The 17,462-nt window shown below is 42.0% G+C and overlaps 1 protein-coding gene across 1 annotated transcript; it reads left to right on the plus strand.

Moving 5' to 3' along the window:
* Positions 1 to 9,548: 9,548 nt before the first annotated feature.
* Positions 9,549 to 15,631, plus strand: ifrd1 (interferon-related developmental regulator 1). Its single transcript, XM_053415106.1, has 12 exons — positions 9,549 to 9,835; positions 11,869 to 11,973; positions 12,289 to 12,370; positions 12,567 to 12,691; positions 12,838 to 12,995; positions 13,154 to 13,204; positions 13,473 to 13,651; positions 13,758 to 13,866; positions 14,107 to 14,241; positions 14,399 to 14,527; positions 14,813 to 14,908; positions 15,015 to 15,631. The coding sequence occupies exons 1-12, from the start codon at positions 9,805 to 9,807 to the stop codon at positions 15,099 to 15,101; spliced, it is 1,287 nt and encodes a 428-aa protein (XP_053271081.1). The 5' UTR covers positions 9,549 to 9,804; the 3' UTR covers positions 15,102 to 15,631.
* The last annotated feature ends 1,831 nt before the right edge of the window (positions 15,632 to 17,462 follow it).

Genomic DNA, 17,462 nt, shown 5'->3' on the forward strand with positions numbered 1-17,462 from the left:
AAATAACAAGATCCTTCCAACTGCATGCCCCCAGTTCATTACACAGGCTTTCTGTAAAAACCTGAAAGTCTCAAATCCAATCAGAGAAAAATCCTGATGAAAAGTAAAAGCTCACATATATATCTACATATGATCATGTCACCACACAACATGGCAACTGGTTCTAACTAGATATGTGTATTTCGCGGCCCAGTTTCGCTTGGGTTACAAAAGATTTGTTAGATCTTTAGCTGAGCTCCACATGACCCTGTGTGATACTCATTTCCAGTGGAGCTGCTTGGAATGGCCACTGTGCTCTCTGTGTTTTTGATTCACCGCAGTGCTTCTATACTGTGATTACACTGTGCTCTCAGACCGGGGGCTGCAGGGGCTCCATGAGTGAACAACCCACTCACTGTCCATCCTCCAGAATGCATCATTATGGGTCTTGGAGATGGATGTTCTGGTCCTCTGTGTGGCGGCTGCAGGTGCATAGACACTGTATGGTATGGCAGACACAAGCAGCTCTTGTAGCCACGCGTGCATTAAGTAAGCAGAAAAGGTCTTTCTGTGAAACGAGAACTAACTTTCTGCAGTTTTCAAACTTCTCTTCTTCTCGTAGTCTTTCATCTGCATCTTTTATATTCTGGGGAAACACAGAAGAGCGGTCGAGAAGTCGATATGCACCTAGATATCCCAGTTGTGGTGCTTCCTACAGGCACACACCCAGACATGAATACCAAAATGAAAAACTAAAGAGAGGGAGTGATGAAAGAGGTGGGCAGATATTGCACAATATAAAGTGGGAAATAGATGGATAACATACAACAGTGCAGGTGTAGTTACCCTCTGTTGCAAGCCGGAGCGCTTAAGATTTCCCAAAAGATAGTTTGCCTGTTTTAATAGCCTTTGGGCGTAATGTCCTCTCTTTAGATGGAATTCCATTGTCTGGAAAGCAGCTGCCTTCCCACACACACACACACACACACACAAACTCACACACACACACACAAACACACACCGCAGCAGCATCCACAATTACCCACGGTAGACGACTTATCTTTGTTAAATTGCTTATTATCCCTTTTCGCCTCTGAATTATGAGGCTGACTCACGGAATATCACTTAAATCTTATGACATAAGATATATGTAAGTAATATGTATAGCTGCATGTCCTCCCTCCTTACTCCCCCACTGACCTGGGCTGACTTTACACGTTCACAATAAATACCAACACCCATCATGAAGATATTATGAACTGAACAGTACTGGAGTTTACTTTGTGTTTGTTGGACACATTGAAGAACAAGTCCAACATTTTGCGTGTAAGCAGTTCAAATGCCCCCCAGACAAGAGACTAGGACATCAGGGTTATTTCAGAATAACACTGGAGCTCTGGGGTAGGGGGGACCCCAGATTGCCACAGGGGGTTTCGCACACTGGTCCTCACAACTCATCTCTGAACTGTCTTGCTCGGTTCAGTTAGCCTCTCCGGATGGCTGCACTGAACCTTAAGAGAGGATGTCTGAACTTATTTCAAGTGCTTTCCTGCCAACCTGTTTTCCACAATCACTCCCGCGGAGGAGGAAGGCGGCAAACAGAGGAAATTCCCCTAATAGGAGAAGGGGGCTTTTCAGAGGAAATAGAATTGCACAAGACGTCTATCGCTGCTCGGACATCTATTGATTCAGTGCACGGGGCTTTTCGGTCTAAAGTGGTTAGTGGAAACCTGCGAAATGGACTTAAACGTCCTTGTGGTTTGTTTTAGGTCAACTACAACATCACAAGTGTCATGACTGCAGGATGGTGGCTATCAGAGAAGGCAGCAGGTAATGAGGAGTGTGTGAAGGAGCCATTCTCCTCATGAAGCCATAACCAGCCACTGAATGTGTTTTTAATCGACCTAATCAGATGACAGTGACGTTACCTCATAAGCTTCAGGCGTGTGTGTCTGGGGTGCCTTCATTGCCAATCCAAGGCTGGCGTTCCAAATATATAAATAGATCCAGCTTGTTTGGATTGTGTGATTAATTTGGCTTTAATTTGCAAACAGCTAATCAAAGCCGTGACTCTGCGCTCGGAGCACGATCGAGTTTGAAGTCGACATGAAATGTCTGAGCAGGTTTGCGGCGTGCAGGTGTTTTCTGGCTGAACCCCCACCCCACCCCCCCAAACCTATTCTCTATTCTTTTTAACTGTCTTTGATCCACAAGAACAAAAAATTCTCGTCAGGAATTCCTGGCACACCAGGACCTCAGAACAAAGACGACCCCTCCCCTTCATCCATCTATCTGCCAGGAGCCTCCCTTTAAAAAAAAAAAAAAAGGTTAATGGTCTGAGATTGAAAATATGAGCCGGTAAGACAAATGTGTGCAGCAGTGGGGAGGTAATTACATCGACAGGAGCGCGGCCTGGATGTCACATCGTAAGCTGTCTGGCTGAAACCGTCTCATTACAAGAAAATAAAGAGGAAGGAATATGGGATTAGGAGCCTGTAATTAGGGGCTGGATGGAGTAATTTGCGCATCACACCTCCATCAACAAGCAGCTGAAAAGGGCTGAATATTTACGCTCAAGCCAGGAAGAGTTAGAGTCAATCTTCACACGAGTCACATCAAGTTAAATTGACTTTGAGTGGTGTTTAAACAAAGAGAAAGGCCAGGTATGAGTTATCTGTATTGTATCATATCATATTTAAATCAAAGGAGTAGTTTTAGATCTTATTTATATAAGAGTTGTCTATTTCCTTTTCCTGTATCAGATTTATAAGTATACCTATCCAGTTTAGTGAACTAAACAGAGATAAACACGAGAAATGTTTGGATCTATTGACTTGAGAATGATTTAATTACCAAATGAATTATCAACTGGAATAGTTGTGACTATATATGTATTTAAAATTGGATTTAACACACTTGCAAATCTAAGCTAACATCTTGCGGCTTTAGCTGCATATTGACAATTCATCAAGGACACTGAAAGGCAGCATCCCCTAGAGGTGAGGGACAACAACTGCAAGGCAAACAAGTTTTCTAAAATCAATTTAAGAAACTTTACTTTAATTTTCAACAGTAGCATTTTGAGAGTAGCACAGTAGGATCCTTACGACCTTTTTTAAATTATATATATAACTTCAGAACATTCAGTGTATTTTCTATGGAGCGCATTCGATGCACAAATGATGTGAACTGCAGAGATTTTGGATTTTTGTTTGTCCGAATTAGTCAAACATGTTTCAGATCTCTGACGCCCTAAAGCCAAATTTGATGGTTGTTTGCTTTTCTAAAGCTGATACATGTTGCTGATCATTCAAATGAATAGGAAGGCCTTAAAAAGATTTGATCTTAGTACCCCTAACTCTGACTGACCTCCAGCAATCTTTCCAATCGATTGTACAGCAAGAGGGCGAATAAGCAATATTCCTTTCAGCTCGTCTGTAACATGGACTATGTTTTAAGTGTGCACACCCAGTGAGGCCTGTGCAATCCACAACCCGGATATTTCATAGATATAAATGTCTCGTGATTCAATAAATGACCAGTAAAGGAAGCAAGCACACATTCTTCTGAAATCTTAAAGAGAAGCAGTTCAGGCTTTTTTAAGGGAGAGCACCTCGGCCGAGCTTTTTGTACGATGCACTTCAAACAAGCTACGGAGCCTGAGATCCTTTCCTAACCCCGCTCCCTTCCCCGCCAGGCTAAACCCGAGCAGCTTCACCAAATCGCTCCAGGCCACTTCATTTATGAATTATTTAAAAACACACATGAAATTAAAATTCAGACATTTTTCATTATATGCTGTCAGCTCCCTCTCACTCCCTCCCTCCCTCTCCCGGCTATCTGTGATTTGGGTAATGATCTGTATTCCTGAGGCATTAGGTCAGTCCGGGCCTGTGCCCATTGATGCAACGTGTCAGGCATGCTGAGTGAGGCTAGACTGGGCCGCTCTGTTGTTTCCACGCTCCAGCACTGGTTTACTGGCAGGTGATTTCTCCTCTTTCCACTGCTCACTGCTTTGGCTCGCTTGCACCGATCCAAGCCCCCTTCCAAATAAAAGTCTGCTTTGAATACTTTCATTACTGATCATGCATATTTCAAAATGGTACTTTCACACTCGTCCTAACTGGTTTTTGTTTTGTGATATTTTTTCCTCGCACGCTTCGGCCTATTTAACGTTTAAAGCAGGACTCGGGCTCAGCGGTGAGCACAGTTCACTGACTCCATAAATCATTCATCAAAAAAAAAAAACATCATCTCTGGGAATTTCACTTGCTGTGGTGCAGGGGGAGCAGCGTGTCCTTGGAATTTCATACAGACTGGCTCCCCCTAGTGGGGAGGACCGTTGTGAACCGTGGAGGCTGAGTTCTCATCAAGCAAATATAGGTTTAACTTCACACTTTAGTTGTATAATTGGTATTTTATTGATTAAAAAAAATCAAATACCACTTTTACATTGTTTAAATACATTAAAAAAGGACCAGGTAAGTGTGAGCCATTCACATTCATATATAGATCTAATTTACATATAGTGCAAATATATATATCTATTTATGGTTTATGTGAAAGGGAACAATACACAAATTGAGAACAGCTGTATCGCAGTGTTTTATTTTTTTGAATATAAGAGATAGAATAGGATATAAAAGAAGGATTGAAGATTGAGAGACTACAGAAAAAGAGTGACAATGACAATATAATATACAATAAAACACACGTAAACAAACATTGCAGACTAGACATGGGTACAAGTTTGTTGCTGAATTAGCCAGGATTTGGTGGCTCTGACAGAACGACGTGAGTTGAGTCTAAGATGATTTTTTTTCGGGGACTGTGTGATTGCGGTTTGTTGGAAAATGACCTGAAAATTTAGATTCTCACGGACTCTTTCGATTTTCGTGTTTGTGTGTAGAAGTCGGATGTTTTTTTTTTTAAAAGTACACTCCTTACTTCTCCTATAATACCCAAACTCAGCAGATCACAGTCAAATTTCATAACATCAACATTTCACAATAAGGACATTTGGGGATTTGGGAAATAAAAAAAAAGGAAGCAATTAAGCATTTATAAAATCTGACATATATATTATTGAGTGTTTTTACTTACCTTTGCTTTTTCTAGCAGTCAGATGTTTCGTTACTACTTTGGCTGGTCCGGATGACAGGTGTTGGATTCCTGGATCAAACAGAGGAAAATTTGAGATGATGAAACTGTGGAATCATTTTCTTAATATGTCTGAAAACAGGGTGATAAGAAGATTTTTCTTTGGAGAGAATCACACAATATAAACAATCTCCATGTGTCTCAATATGTTTTTGAGGGAGCTGAACAATAGAAATAATGTGTGAAAAAATGTGACAACCAAAATTACAAACATATATCGAAAGCACAATTATGGCACTGAATCTTATGTTATAACAAACTCTATTGAGGAGTCAAGAGTCTTGAACAGGGATTCACCCTCTGGTCCTCAAAGTCAGTTGATTTAAAAACCTCCCAGAGGACGTCAGGTTGTGTGAATTGTGTGAGTTCAGAAATTGAGAATAAATAACATTTTTATCTTATTAAGATGTCTTGTAAATCTGTTTTAGGCTGGGCATGACACACAGACAGAAATCACTCATGTTACTCGATGTTTCCTCTGTGACCCCCCCACACTTTGTAAACACAAGCCGCAGCTTCACACCTGATGAATAATTCAGCGTGTGATGCCACAAACAGAACAGCAGCTCTGTCCAATGCGCTGTGCCCCTGAGGTGCACTGTGGCTTTTCTCTGGGAAAACGAGTGCAGGCTGCTTGTGAAGCATCTTCAGGGTAAAAAGTGTTTGCCACCTCGTGTATTCACATTTTATTCCACATGCAGATACTCCGCTCTTCGGTCCTTCACTGTTTCGTGAAAGTCACACTTAAACTTTCTGTGTCTTACCCACTAATGAAGGATTTCGACGGTGTAAGGAGCTGTCTGTGCTTTGTTTAGTTTTAGATTTTAAGTGCTGAGTCCTCCTGCTGTTGGCTGCTGCCTGCTGTTTGTGCTCTTGTACGAGGCCATTGTTTGTGGGAGCTTCTGCGCTTGTTCTTTATTAATATCTTGGCAGAACATTCAGGAGAGCTGCTGAATGTGTTTTGTTGTTTTTGCCCACCCACGTCTTGATACTGCACCTGCTTCCCCGGAGAGAGAAGAAAACATGATAAAAAGGAAGCTTCATTTATTAAGGTATTAGATTTTGAAAAGGTAAAAGCTGGAGGCTCTGGACCAACCTGTAGGTGTGTTTGGGATGCAGCCCTGGAGACGTCCCAGTGGCTGAAGATGAGTTGCATGAAAAATGAGGCTTTGGACGCTGCCAGCCTGTGTTGTGATGCTTGTCAGGTCGTGTAGCTGGCAGGAGCGCCGCTGACAGTTGGACCGTGGGAATGCCAACAAGGAGGCTGCATCTGTGAGATTTTCCACTCGGGTAAGAGAAATGACAGGGGGGGCTATTTATGTTGCATAAGCAGAAGAGTAACTGGAAGTAATACAAAAAGCCTGAAATGATAATTAACAGGAACGAGCTGTTCTAGGGTCCAGGTTGGGCCAAGATTTGAGAAACGTTTATTAGGACATCAGGCAGCGGCAATGTCTTGTAAGTAGATGCTGTGGTTATTGGGATAGAAATCTAATGAGCTTGTTCGGTATAACGGGAGACAAGGGGGCCTCATTTACAACTGCTGCGTACGCACAAAACAAATTGATCGATGTGTACACCACTTCTGCAATGCATGCAAAAGTTGGGATCTATAAAAACAAACTTGACTCTGACCCATGCTTGACTCCATATCAGTGTCTTCACAGTTCTACTTGAGACAGACAATGAAGTTTTGCTCTTGGGGTTTTAGACCTAAAGAGAGAAGTAGTCCTTCAGCTATCAGAGGTCGATCCTGTGTTCAACCTTCAAAATCTCCATAGACTGTGGAAACCAACATACAAGCATTACACAGCTGTATGTATGCATGTGATATAAGGGTTTTCAGTTATAAATATAGCAAGTGACTGTGCAATTTGAATATCTTATATATGCAATCCAGTTACACTGCTTATATTCTGTTTACATTGTATATATTATGAAAAATAAAATGTATTACTATTTTTCACTGTCCCCTTTGCTGCTATAACACTGCAAATTTCCCGATAGGTGGATTATTAGTTTCTTATTATAAAATTAACACTATATAACATTCATGCAACTTCAGACATGTCGTCAGTTTACCGTTGGTATAAATACAATGCCATCAAAGTCCATACAGAATACTGGAGCTAAGATGAATGACAGAGCAGAAAACTCAGAGTATTAGAGAACAGATACTGGCCACATGCCTGGTTTTTACAGGCCTAGAAGCTCCTGTGCCACTGATGCACACTGCTCCACATATAGCTGAGGAAACCTACTTCTGGCTGCACTACTGAAACATTATTATTATCATTGGCACTTACTGAAATACAAAAGAGGCTTTTCTGTTGCAAGCCAAGCTGTGAAATGCACAGTAAGCAAATCTGAAATGGTAGGTATATGAGTATCATGGTAATAGGAATGTTCCCTGGGATGATGAGGCGTCTTCTGTCTTCTACAAAACATAATCACAATTATACTTATTCAAACCAGTGAAACTACTTTGGAGCCCATTACCATTGGATTGTGATTTTGCCAAACAAGCATTTCAACTTTTAGATTATGAGAAACAAACTTTACGCTGCGTTAGCTCATGAGATTTGCTGTTTACTGCGATGCCGCCAAGCTTATGTGAAACGAGCTGGAATTGATTCTCACTCGCAATGTTAGTATTAGAATAAATCCATAACTCCTTGTGCTTCTGTAAATAAAGCGACAAGACTGAAGCCATGTTGGGTTTGTACTGGGAATAAAAACATGTATATTTCTTTCTTCTAAAAAGGAAAGACATTAAAATAGCTTAGTTTATCAGCTGTATGTGTTGAGGAAAATGTTCTGATTATATTTGCCTTTATTTACACCCCAACAAAAGATGCAAATGTTTAGAAAGAGGACATTTAATTGATGTGATTTGCAGGCCACCCGTGTTAATTGCTTTCTACAACACAATGAGGAAAACATTATTGATTTTATTGATAATAGAGCAAGAGTAATTGAGTTTTTTCATGTTCTACTGCATTACATTGAACAATGAGTCCGTTCTTACGTATTGTATCTCATTTATGGATCTACCGCTTTGCAAATAGTTGCTGTTTGCATGAGTTAAAGGGTAAAAAGGACGACATACACCTACATTTCCCCCAGGATCATCACAAAGCTGAGCTTAAAGTGCACCTTCACTAAATTGATGGTTACTGAGGACAGAATTAATTGTATAGTAATCCTGTTATTTTGTCCAGCCCAGTTAGTAAATTATTAAATGTATTCTGGATTGTACATAAATCTTGGAGAACTGAAAAAATGCGGTTAATTACAATACAGCATCACATTATATTAAGCATTATGTAATACAGAGCTACAACTGTATCAGAGTAATCTTTTAAAATGACTGCATCCTAGAGCCCAGTGCCTACAGTGTCAGCTGCATCGCAGAGCCCAATGGTAACAGTGTCAGCTGCATCACAGAGCCCAGTGGTAACAGTGTCAGCTGCATCACAGAGCCCAGTGGTAACAGTGTCAGCTGCATCGCTGAGCCCAGTGATAACAGTGTCAGCTGCATCATAGAGCCCAGTGGTAACAGTGTCAGCTGCATCGCAGAGCCCAGTGATAACAGAGTCAGCTGCATCATAGAGCCCAGTGGTAACAGTGTCAGCTGCATCACAGAGCCCAGTGGTAACAGTGTCAGCTGCATCGCAGAGCCCAGTGATAACAGAGTCAGCTGCATCACAGAGCCCAGTTATAACCGAGTCAGCTGCATCATAGAGCCCGGTGGAAACAGTGTCACCTACTTCACAGAGCCCAGTGGAAACGGTGTCACCTGCTCCACAGAGCCCAGTGATAACAGAGTCAGCTGCATCACAGAGCCCAGTGATAACAGAGTCAGCTGCATCACAGAGCCCAGTGGAAACAGAGTCAGCTGCATCTGGGAGCCCAGTGGAAACAGTGTCACCTACTTCACAGGGCCCAGTGATAACAGTGTCACCTGCTCCACAGAGCCCAGTGATAACTGTATTAAACTGCCTTTGTTAGACTGTACATTTTCTTTTCTTTATTCTATTAATAGTTGTGACTAATCATCTGTTGTTGTTGTTTTATTGTATTTGCCACATCAATACAAGTTCATAGTGTTACAGCTCCATCAGAGAAGCCATTGATCTGAACCACAGAGTAACAGTGGAACTTGTCTCATCCACAACACAACTATTGACTAAAGTGTTGTATAAATTGTATAAAGCGATGTCTTCCAGTTTGTATCATATATAAATCCTGTTTGATATGTGAGATTTTTTTAATGTATAAATATACAAACTCTGAAGCATGTGTTACATCAGTAGAAAGTTATGATGACGTCTGACGTGTGTGTGCTCGCTGCATCACGCGCCAACACACGCGACGCCCTGCTTCCGCCCCCTGATTGGTCAGCGGTGCCGGGAAACCTCCTCGTGACATGTCCGCCGGTATAAAGATCCGCCGCCGCCTTGTGTGCACGCAGCCGTAGTGTATGAGGAAAATGTATCGTCTCGGCCTTCAGTCTTTCTCCCAGATCGCTCTCCGCTCCTTTTCGTCCTCTGCTCCGCGGGAAGGTTTTCATTTTACGAGACAATACAGTAAAAGCTGGTCGTGTATCGGGTGATTTTGGATCAAGAGGTTTCTGTTGTTTTTCCGCCTTGATCCGCACGGAAGATGCCGAGGACCAAGAAAAAGCACAGCCGAGGTGAGTGTGCCGAGCGGCCGCGTTTCTCCGGCCTTGCCCCGGTTCGGCTGACGGGAGATGTAGTTCCCAGAAGCGCGGGTCGTCCATTGACCGGAGTGGAGTGAGCTCGCAGGGAGGACTACAAAAGATGGAGGCTGGCATACGTCAAAACAACAAGCAGGCTAGCTGCGGTCACACAAAGCGGCGCTGTTATTGACGAAACCTGCTTTCACCCGACAACGTTGTTTGGCTTCATATGTGTGGTCACACGTGTTTACCAGCCATTCAGTGTGTTATATATTCTACCAGAGCTACGGCTAATGGACTTTGTACGCTAACAGCTGCTAGCTTAGTGTCAACTAGCAAGATGTAGCTTTGGTAACTCAATGGCAGCTTATATGGTTGCTATTAGCATTAAAGAGGAATGTGTTGGCAACAGACTTTAGCTCACAACTCGTACAACGTGACTTCCTTTTGTTTACACGTTGACCTCAGTTAAACTTTAGCCTCGCGGTTAGCTCCTGCTGGTTAATGCTTTTGGCGTTAGCTCGGTTTAAGCTAGTTTGTGAGGTGGTTATTATAGTTTCCACACAGTGGGCGGATATTTTGGACTCCAGAGAGCGGGGAGGAGGATTTCTCAGAAATCAGCTGTACTGTGTGGAGGGGGTTAGAGAGTCCACGTCAACACTGAACACACATGGATTAAATGGCTGATTTGATTCTGATGGAGTTTCCAGTAGCTCTGATCGTTGATCGCAGAGTTGCTCTGAATCCATGCTTGGTTTTGAGTCCTGTAAATCAAACAGTAATACGTTGACATGTCTGTCTACCAGAGGTGAAGTCAGGTCATGGCACTGACTCCTGCTCAGTCTGCTTTCAGTGCACAACAGTGTCTGCTAAATATGGGTTTGTATTTAGTCAGATGTGTTTCTTAATAAACTTGAGCTAGACTAGCATTTAGTAGAAAGCATTTTATAACCTAGGCCCAACAATCCCCATATTGAGCCACATTTAGATAAAGTAGATCTAGATCTTCTTTCTTAAATATCAGTGCCCTAAATGTTTTGTTTTGAAATCATGATGAGTTATTCCATGAGAAATGTAGAAAAGCACCCTACTATGATAAGTGTTTATTTTCCCACAGCAGACAAATCTTCACGAATGTTTGTCTCAAGGGAAATATCAAATTGACCTGGAATAGAGAATAAAGGAGAGGGGGGGGGACACCAATCCACAACACTTTAACTCCTTCTTGAACCCTCCCCATCCTTTTATGTTTCAAGCTTTATGAAAATGGGGGTTTTGTAGTTTTTGCATAACTCTTCTATCTACCAAAAAAAAAAAAATGCTGGTAAACAATCTCCTTTTGAGAGCTAATCATTTAATGATTTGGAAAATGACCAGACTGATTTTCACACCCACTTTGCTGCTAGTTTTTCACACCCCTCTAGTTTCCAGGAAGACTTAAAAAAATAACCAAAGACTGGCAGCTATACAAGTATTGTGTGTTTAAGTGCCTGTTGTCTGCAGGTTTTCCTTCCAGAGAACAATCTTCCAACTGTGAGTCATGTATTGTAATGATAATCACATGCACCATCTGTGGACTCTGAAAACTGGCTTCTGTCTGTCCCTGCATGACACGTGGATGCTGACTCTTGGGTTTATGGAATGCACCCAAACAGCACTTGACTCTTCTGAATAGCAAATGCAGTGGTTCCCTGTGTTTCTGTCATGCCACGTCTCTTAGTTCACCGTGTGCCCGACCCATGTGCCGCCGACCCACGCAAGACGACGAAAGCAAACTTTTGTTTACACAGCAAATAGACGTCCCCCTGACCCAGAAGACGTGGTCACGGTGTATTTTCATGTGAGATAATGAAAAGTACAGCAGGATAAGGTCTGCTACAGACATAACCTGATTAGATAACCGCAGCTTTTGCCACAGTACCTGTGTGGATCTTGTGTTATGTAATGGACTTTCATAGACCTGCTGCCCTGTCCTTAACACATTTAATTTGATTAGGCCGAATTACATCTCCTCTGTTTCTTTCCAGGGGGGCACAATGGCAATGTGCAGCCCTTCAGTGATGAGGACGCCTCCATTGAGACCCTCAGTCATTGCAGCAGCTTCAGTGACGCCACCAGTGTAGTGGACGAAGGTAGGTTTGTGTGTACGTTACAGCTGGGTGTGCATTTGTCTGTATTATGTGTGCTCATCCTGCTGCTGCTGCCAGTTGGTGTTCATCTGTTAAGCATTAATCGTCAAACAGGAATGTACTGGATGGCTGGAGTGTACGAGATATCTCTTGGTTTGAATCTTATGCTTTTTTTTTTAGTTTTTCTTCGAATGTTTAAGAACACCCACTCAGAAAATCTCAGCCCCTCTGTTTTTTGTCCACAGACTTTTTCTACATTTACTCTTTGTGCACACCAGCAGGTGAGCGTGCATTTACACTGTCTATATGTGTCTCTAGGTGGCGAGGCTAGTGAAGACACAGCCCAGGAGGATTTTCAGTACAAGCTGAAGGGCTTCATAGACAGCACCGTGGATAAGAGGTAAAAACCTGGCCCTTAACACCCCCCCCCCCCCCAGTGTAAACATGTTATCTGATCACAGCATGCAGATCATAGCAAACCTGAGCAGGTAATGGGTCAATAATGACTTAGTGACAAGTGATGGCACGCATCACTCCTGTCTGATTGAATAATTTTGTATAATAGTATCAATGAATGTTTGTATGTGTCTCCTCAGTGCTAAGACCCGACAGGGGGCATTGGATGGGCTAAAGACTGCAATGGCCACACGGATCCTGTACGAGTTCATCTCTGACAGAAGAATGACCATCACAGACAGCATCGAACGCTGCCTTAAGAAAGGTACCTGAAATGAATTCAGCTGTTTAGTGTTGCTCTTTTCTTTGACTGAAGGGAATTGGAAGGCTGGGGTTTAATACGCAAATTAAATAGCTTTTGTACTTCTTTAAAGTCCAACTTGTCTCATAATGCCCATCCCTCTCTATCAGGTAAAGGCGAGGAGCAGCGAGCGGCAGCGTCTTTGGCCTGCCTGCTGTGTATCCAGCTGGGCTCAGGCATCGAGAGTGAGGAGGTGCTGAAAACCCTGAAACCAGTCTTCAAAAACATCCTGGCAGACGGATCAGCCAACATACAAGCCCGACAGGCTGTGAGTACATGATTTATATTGTGATGTCTGCAGATACATTGGAAATATGCATCTTGGATAAAGATGCTGAAAAAAATGTTGTGCCTGCATCTGTGAGCTTGTTAAAGGAGATATTTCAGTGAAAATGCAACTGAAAGATGTCTCTGTATCTGTCTTAGGTGGCAACAAGTCTGGGCCTGTGTAGTTTAGTGGCAGAAGATGACATTTTGGTAAGTTTCTGATCACTTTTGAAGTATTTATTTTAGCTGACCCTCTTAAGCTTAAGGGCAAGACACAGTAAAGTCTTTTTTACAGCCTTCTGTCGGTCGTATTATTTGTTCTTATCGATTCTGACATTTTGCCTCCTCCTGTTTTACCATCATCATGTCAACTGCTCTGGCAGCTGAACTCTGTACTGCCTGAAGAAATTAGTCAGAAATGATAAACCTGTTATCAAACAGCTTTTATGTGCTTGCTGATCACCGCTTCTTGCTTCAGGACGTGCATGCCACCATGGAGTGCTTTGAGAACCTGTTCTCCCGGTCCTGTGCGAGGTCGGATGGTACCTGTCCTTCAGTCAGTCCGCAGATGAGCCAGCTGTACACCAACGCCCTGCTGTCCTGGGCACTGCTGCTTACTATCTGCACTGCCAGCCAGCTCAAAGTCGTCCTGCACAAGTACGACCCGCTGTCGACCTCAACATTAAGTTTCTAGTTCACTGCAACCCAGAGACGTATGGCGTATATTTATTAATATTTTAAATGCGTGTGTGCTGTCTTGCAGGTACCTGCCCAAACTACCAAAGTTGCTGGAGAGTGAGGATGTCAACATGAGGATTGCTGCAGGGGAGACCATTGCCCTTTTGTTTGAGCTGGCCAGAGACATGGACGCTGTAAGTTCACATCTGTCCCACTTCATCTCCCACTGCTCTTCATTACTACAGTCAGCTGGACTTAAACTGCTTCTTAATTACTGCTACATGATGCAAATGCCCCTGTTATTTGAGTCTTTTCTTAACTAAATCTGCATCTTTATCTGCCTTTTGAATTTGATAAATGGTGTCTGCTGATTGCGATTTCTAATTTTTACATTGGACTTGAATCCAGAATTTCTATCTTTTGTCTTCCTTCAGGATTTTGATTTCGATGGCTGGGAGGAGCTGTGTGATAAACTGAACTCGTTGGCCACAGACTGTAACAAGCACAGAGCCAAGACGGACAAGAGAAAGCAGCGCTCTGTGTTCAGGGACGTGCTCAAGGCTGTAGAGGTGAGTTTGACAGAAGCTTGTGTTTACAGCTTAAACTCTTGAGCTTTGATTCAGATTCTGTTCTTTGTCAGACAGAAGTTTAGAAGAATCTTTTATTTTTTGAATGATCCGTTTGTGGTCCAGGATATTTTTCTCACTTTCCTCCACGTCTTTCCAGGACGGTGAATTCCAATCTGAGACCATTCGCTTCGGAACAGAGCGCATGACCATCGATAGCTGGGTCAGAAAGAGGACGTATGACGCCTTCAGGGAGTTTGTGGGCTCTGGGATGAATGACCACCTACAGGTATCTTACTAATGACTTGATAAATATCTGTCTCACTGCCAAACTCTAAACTGAAATAGGCGCTTCTACAGGAAGATAATGTAAGATGTTTGTTAAAAAAAAAAAACTATTCCAAGTATCTGGCTGTGGAAAAGGGACATTTCACAAGTGAAGATGAGAGAATTGAACATTTCACAGCATCTAAAAGTAACTTGCTACTGCCGGTTAGATTGTACTTCATGCTTCTAAAAAATGATTCTATTAACAGTCGGCATTAAATAATATATTTGTTTTTACTTGAATCAGGGAAATGAATTCATCAGAGACGTGTTTGAACTTGGACCACCGATACTGGTTGATGCCGCCACAATAAAGGCCATGAAAATACCTCGCTTTGAAAGGGTACGTCCACTATACAGGTTACTGGTGTTAATTTATTTATCATGCATTACCCGTGGTGACCTAATTATGTTATATTCATGACACAAATCCCATCTTTTTGTTTTAGCATCTGCACAACTCTGCTGCCTTCAAGGCTCGGACCAAGGCCAGAAGCAAGTTCAGGGACAAGAGAGTGGATGTGGGAGAATTTTAAGTTTAATATTTTTTTTTGGACTCTAGTAACTCATTTATCATGCTTTCCTGCTTTTTTAGACAAATTGTTCACATGTGTTCTCCCCTGAAATCTTTCGAGTCTCTAACACTCCTTCTGTTGACGTAAGAGTCGGCTATATCAGACACTCTGCTCTGTAAAGGACGATGCTTCTTTTTTCTGTTTTTTTACAGTAGCTACACTTTACATCTACAGGAGGCGAGTGTCAGGGTTTTGTGTGGAGTCCAACATTAATATATTCACACATTAACTGGTGTTGTACATAGTGTCTTTGTTTTCTTCTCGTGTTAATATTAATTTTGTGGCCTTTGTCTTTGGAGCGTTCTAATAAGTTATGATTTTTGTGAGCAATTGTCTGGCACTATGTATTTCTCTTTAGTTAATAGTAAAAAAAAAATGTAACTGTCCTGTTGTATTTTGTTGCACTACCTTGGTAAACATTAAGTTGTATTTTAGTATCAGGTGTGTAATTTAAAGACAAGGGTGGTGAAATAAACACTAAAAAGCTGTAACAGGTGGTTGTAATGTTTAAGTTACGAGATGTACTGTGCTTAACAGACACATCCTCCACATTGATTTGATGTCTTGGGTCAAAGAATCACTGGAAATGAAAATGCCAGAAGGTGAGAAGATGGGTTTTTTATTTATTTTCAGCTTCACTTTCAAATCCCGGCAGATAAAGAAATGTAATTTGAGCTGAGGGACAAATCTTAATAGAGTTCAGCCAAGGTAACGTTATGGTGGGGGGACTGAACAGTTCACCCTTGCCTACTGTTCACCTTCCCAGATAGATCTGAAACTGAATGTTTGAGGTTTCTGTTATGGCCGTCAAAAAAAAAAGGCTCTTTTTTTATTTTTTTTAAGAAGTCGAAAAAAAATCTAATTTAAAAGAAGTAAAATAACCAACTCCAACAAAGATTAACAAAATGACTGCTGGGTAAAACACCAGACCCAACCCACAATGCATCATAGTATCTGGGGATCTTTCTCTAAAATACCCAACATCGGAGGTAAACCCAGCAGCAGATCTTTGATTTTTCTGAATTGGGGGGACCTTATACATCCATGCACAATTTCTGATTCAGTAAGTTCACATTTAAGTCCTTCATTTTGTACTATTAGCTCTATTGCTTTAGTCAAAGCCTCACATGATAGATGGTGAAGCTGCAAATAGTCACAACAAAGGTGTCGACCTGTTGCAGTTAAAAACAAAATATATATTGATCTATAACTAGTTCTGACCCTTTTGGAGATGGTTACCAAGGAAATGTAAACTGCCTTGTCGGAACAGGTTTGAATTGATTCAGCATCCAGAAACGATATAAAGCGTGTTTTACTGATTGAGCGTTGCTTATACACATATGTTGCGCCTACGTCTACACACCCCTACATTATCCACAATGCAAAAAGCCAAAGAATGTCATGGCTGAGTCTGGTTCGAGATGTTGGGGGTGATATAAAGGTAGCAGAGAGGAGTGGACTACAGAGGTCATCCAATGTAGTGTTCTAATCTTACATTTGTAGTCTTCCACCACAACCGACCTTGTCAAGTGACAGGGACGTCAATCATTCTTAGATCCTCTGTATTTAACAGCCATCCATCCAATCCCAGCATACACTTGATGCCAACAAAGAGATCAGTTTTTGGCCACCCGGGGGCAGCAGAAACAAGCTAGCAAACATCACTGGTATATTACTGTATCTGATTTGGGCCATTCATCCTGAACAATGAGCTGAAAGAAGTAGGAATACCCTTCAGAGCTTCTCTGGAGTCCTCATCCCCAGCACCCCCTCTCATACATAACCATTTAAATAATAATTAATAACAATAATATTGATTATAGCAGCCTTTAACCAGATTATGTTTCTGCAAGAATTTGACTTGTTATTTAACATCACACTAATTTCAGAGTTAATTTGGTGGAAGAAATGTATCCCATCATTCGATTAGGTCCCTGCTATCTTGGACACAGTCAGTTATAGAAAGGAATGTGGAGAATGCTAATGGCCCATTGTTATTATTCCCATTTCATCACAATCGGTTCCGCACAAAGAACAGCCAACACGATGCAATTAGGAGGGATAATTGAGGATCAAACGAGCGAGAGATGTGATAAGGCATTTTCTGTTCAATCACTAATTAGTTTGGTTTTGTGTTGTTTCGTGCCTGACGCAATTTTAGGAGACTGAACGCTCTTGTTCCGGTAGCTCCTGGACTCTGTTGTCCTGCTGAGTGTGAGACGAGACAGCGTAAAACATCTACCAGCCACTGTTTGATGTGGGTGTTATGGTTATGAATGTTCGGTTGGTGCCAGTTGACCTTTCAAGGCCATTGATTTTAAC

This window comes from Pleuronectes platessa, chromosome 22 (genome assembly GCF_947347685.1).
Source record: "Pleuronectes platessa chromosome 22, fPlePla1.1, whole genome shotgun sequence".
NCBI classification, from domain to species: Eukaryota; Metazoa; Chordata; class Actinopteri; order Pleuronectiformes; family Pleuronectidae; genus Pleuronectes; species Pleuronectes platessa.

What these genes read in the sequence shown, in the direction of transcription:
- ifrd1 (XM_053415106.1), top strand. Translation starts at nt 9,805, where the DNA reads ATGCCGAGGACCAAGAAAAAGCACAGCCGAG. An exon ending in TGGCAGAAGATGACATTTTG is followed by an intron (nt 13,205 to 13,472) that starts GTAAGTTTCTGA and finishes TTCTTGCTTCAG; the next exon opens with GACGTGCATGCCACCATGGA. An exon ending in CTCAAAGTCGTCCTGCACAA is followed by an intron (nt 13,652 to 13,757) that starts GTACGACCCGCT and finishes GCTGTCTTGCAG; the next exon opens with GTACCTGCCCAAACTACCAA.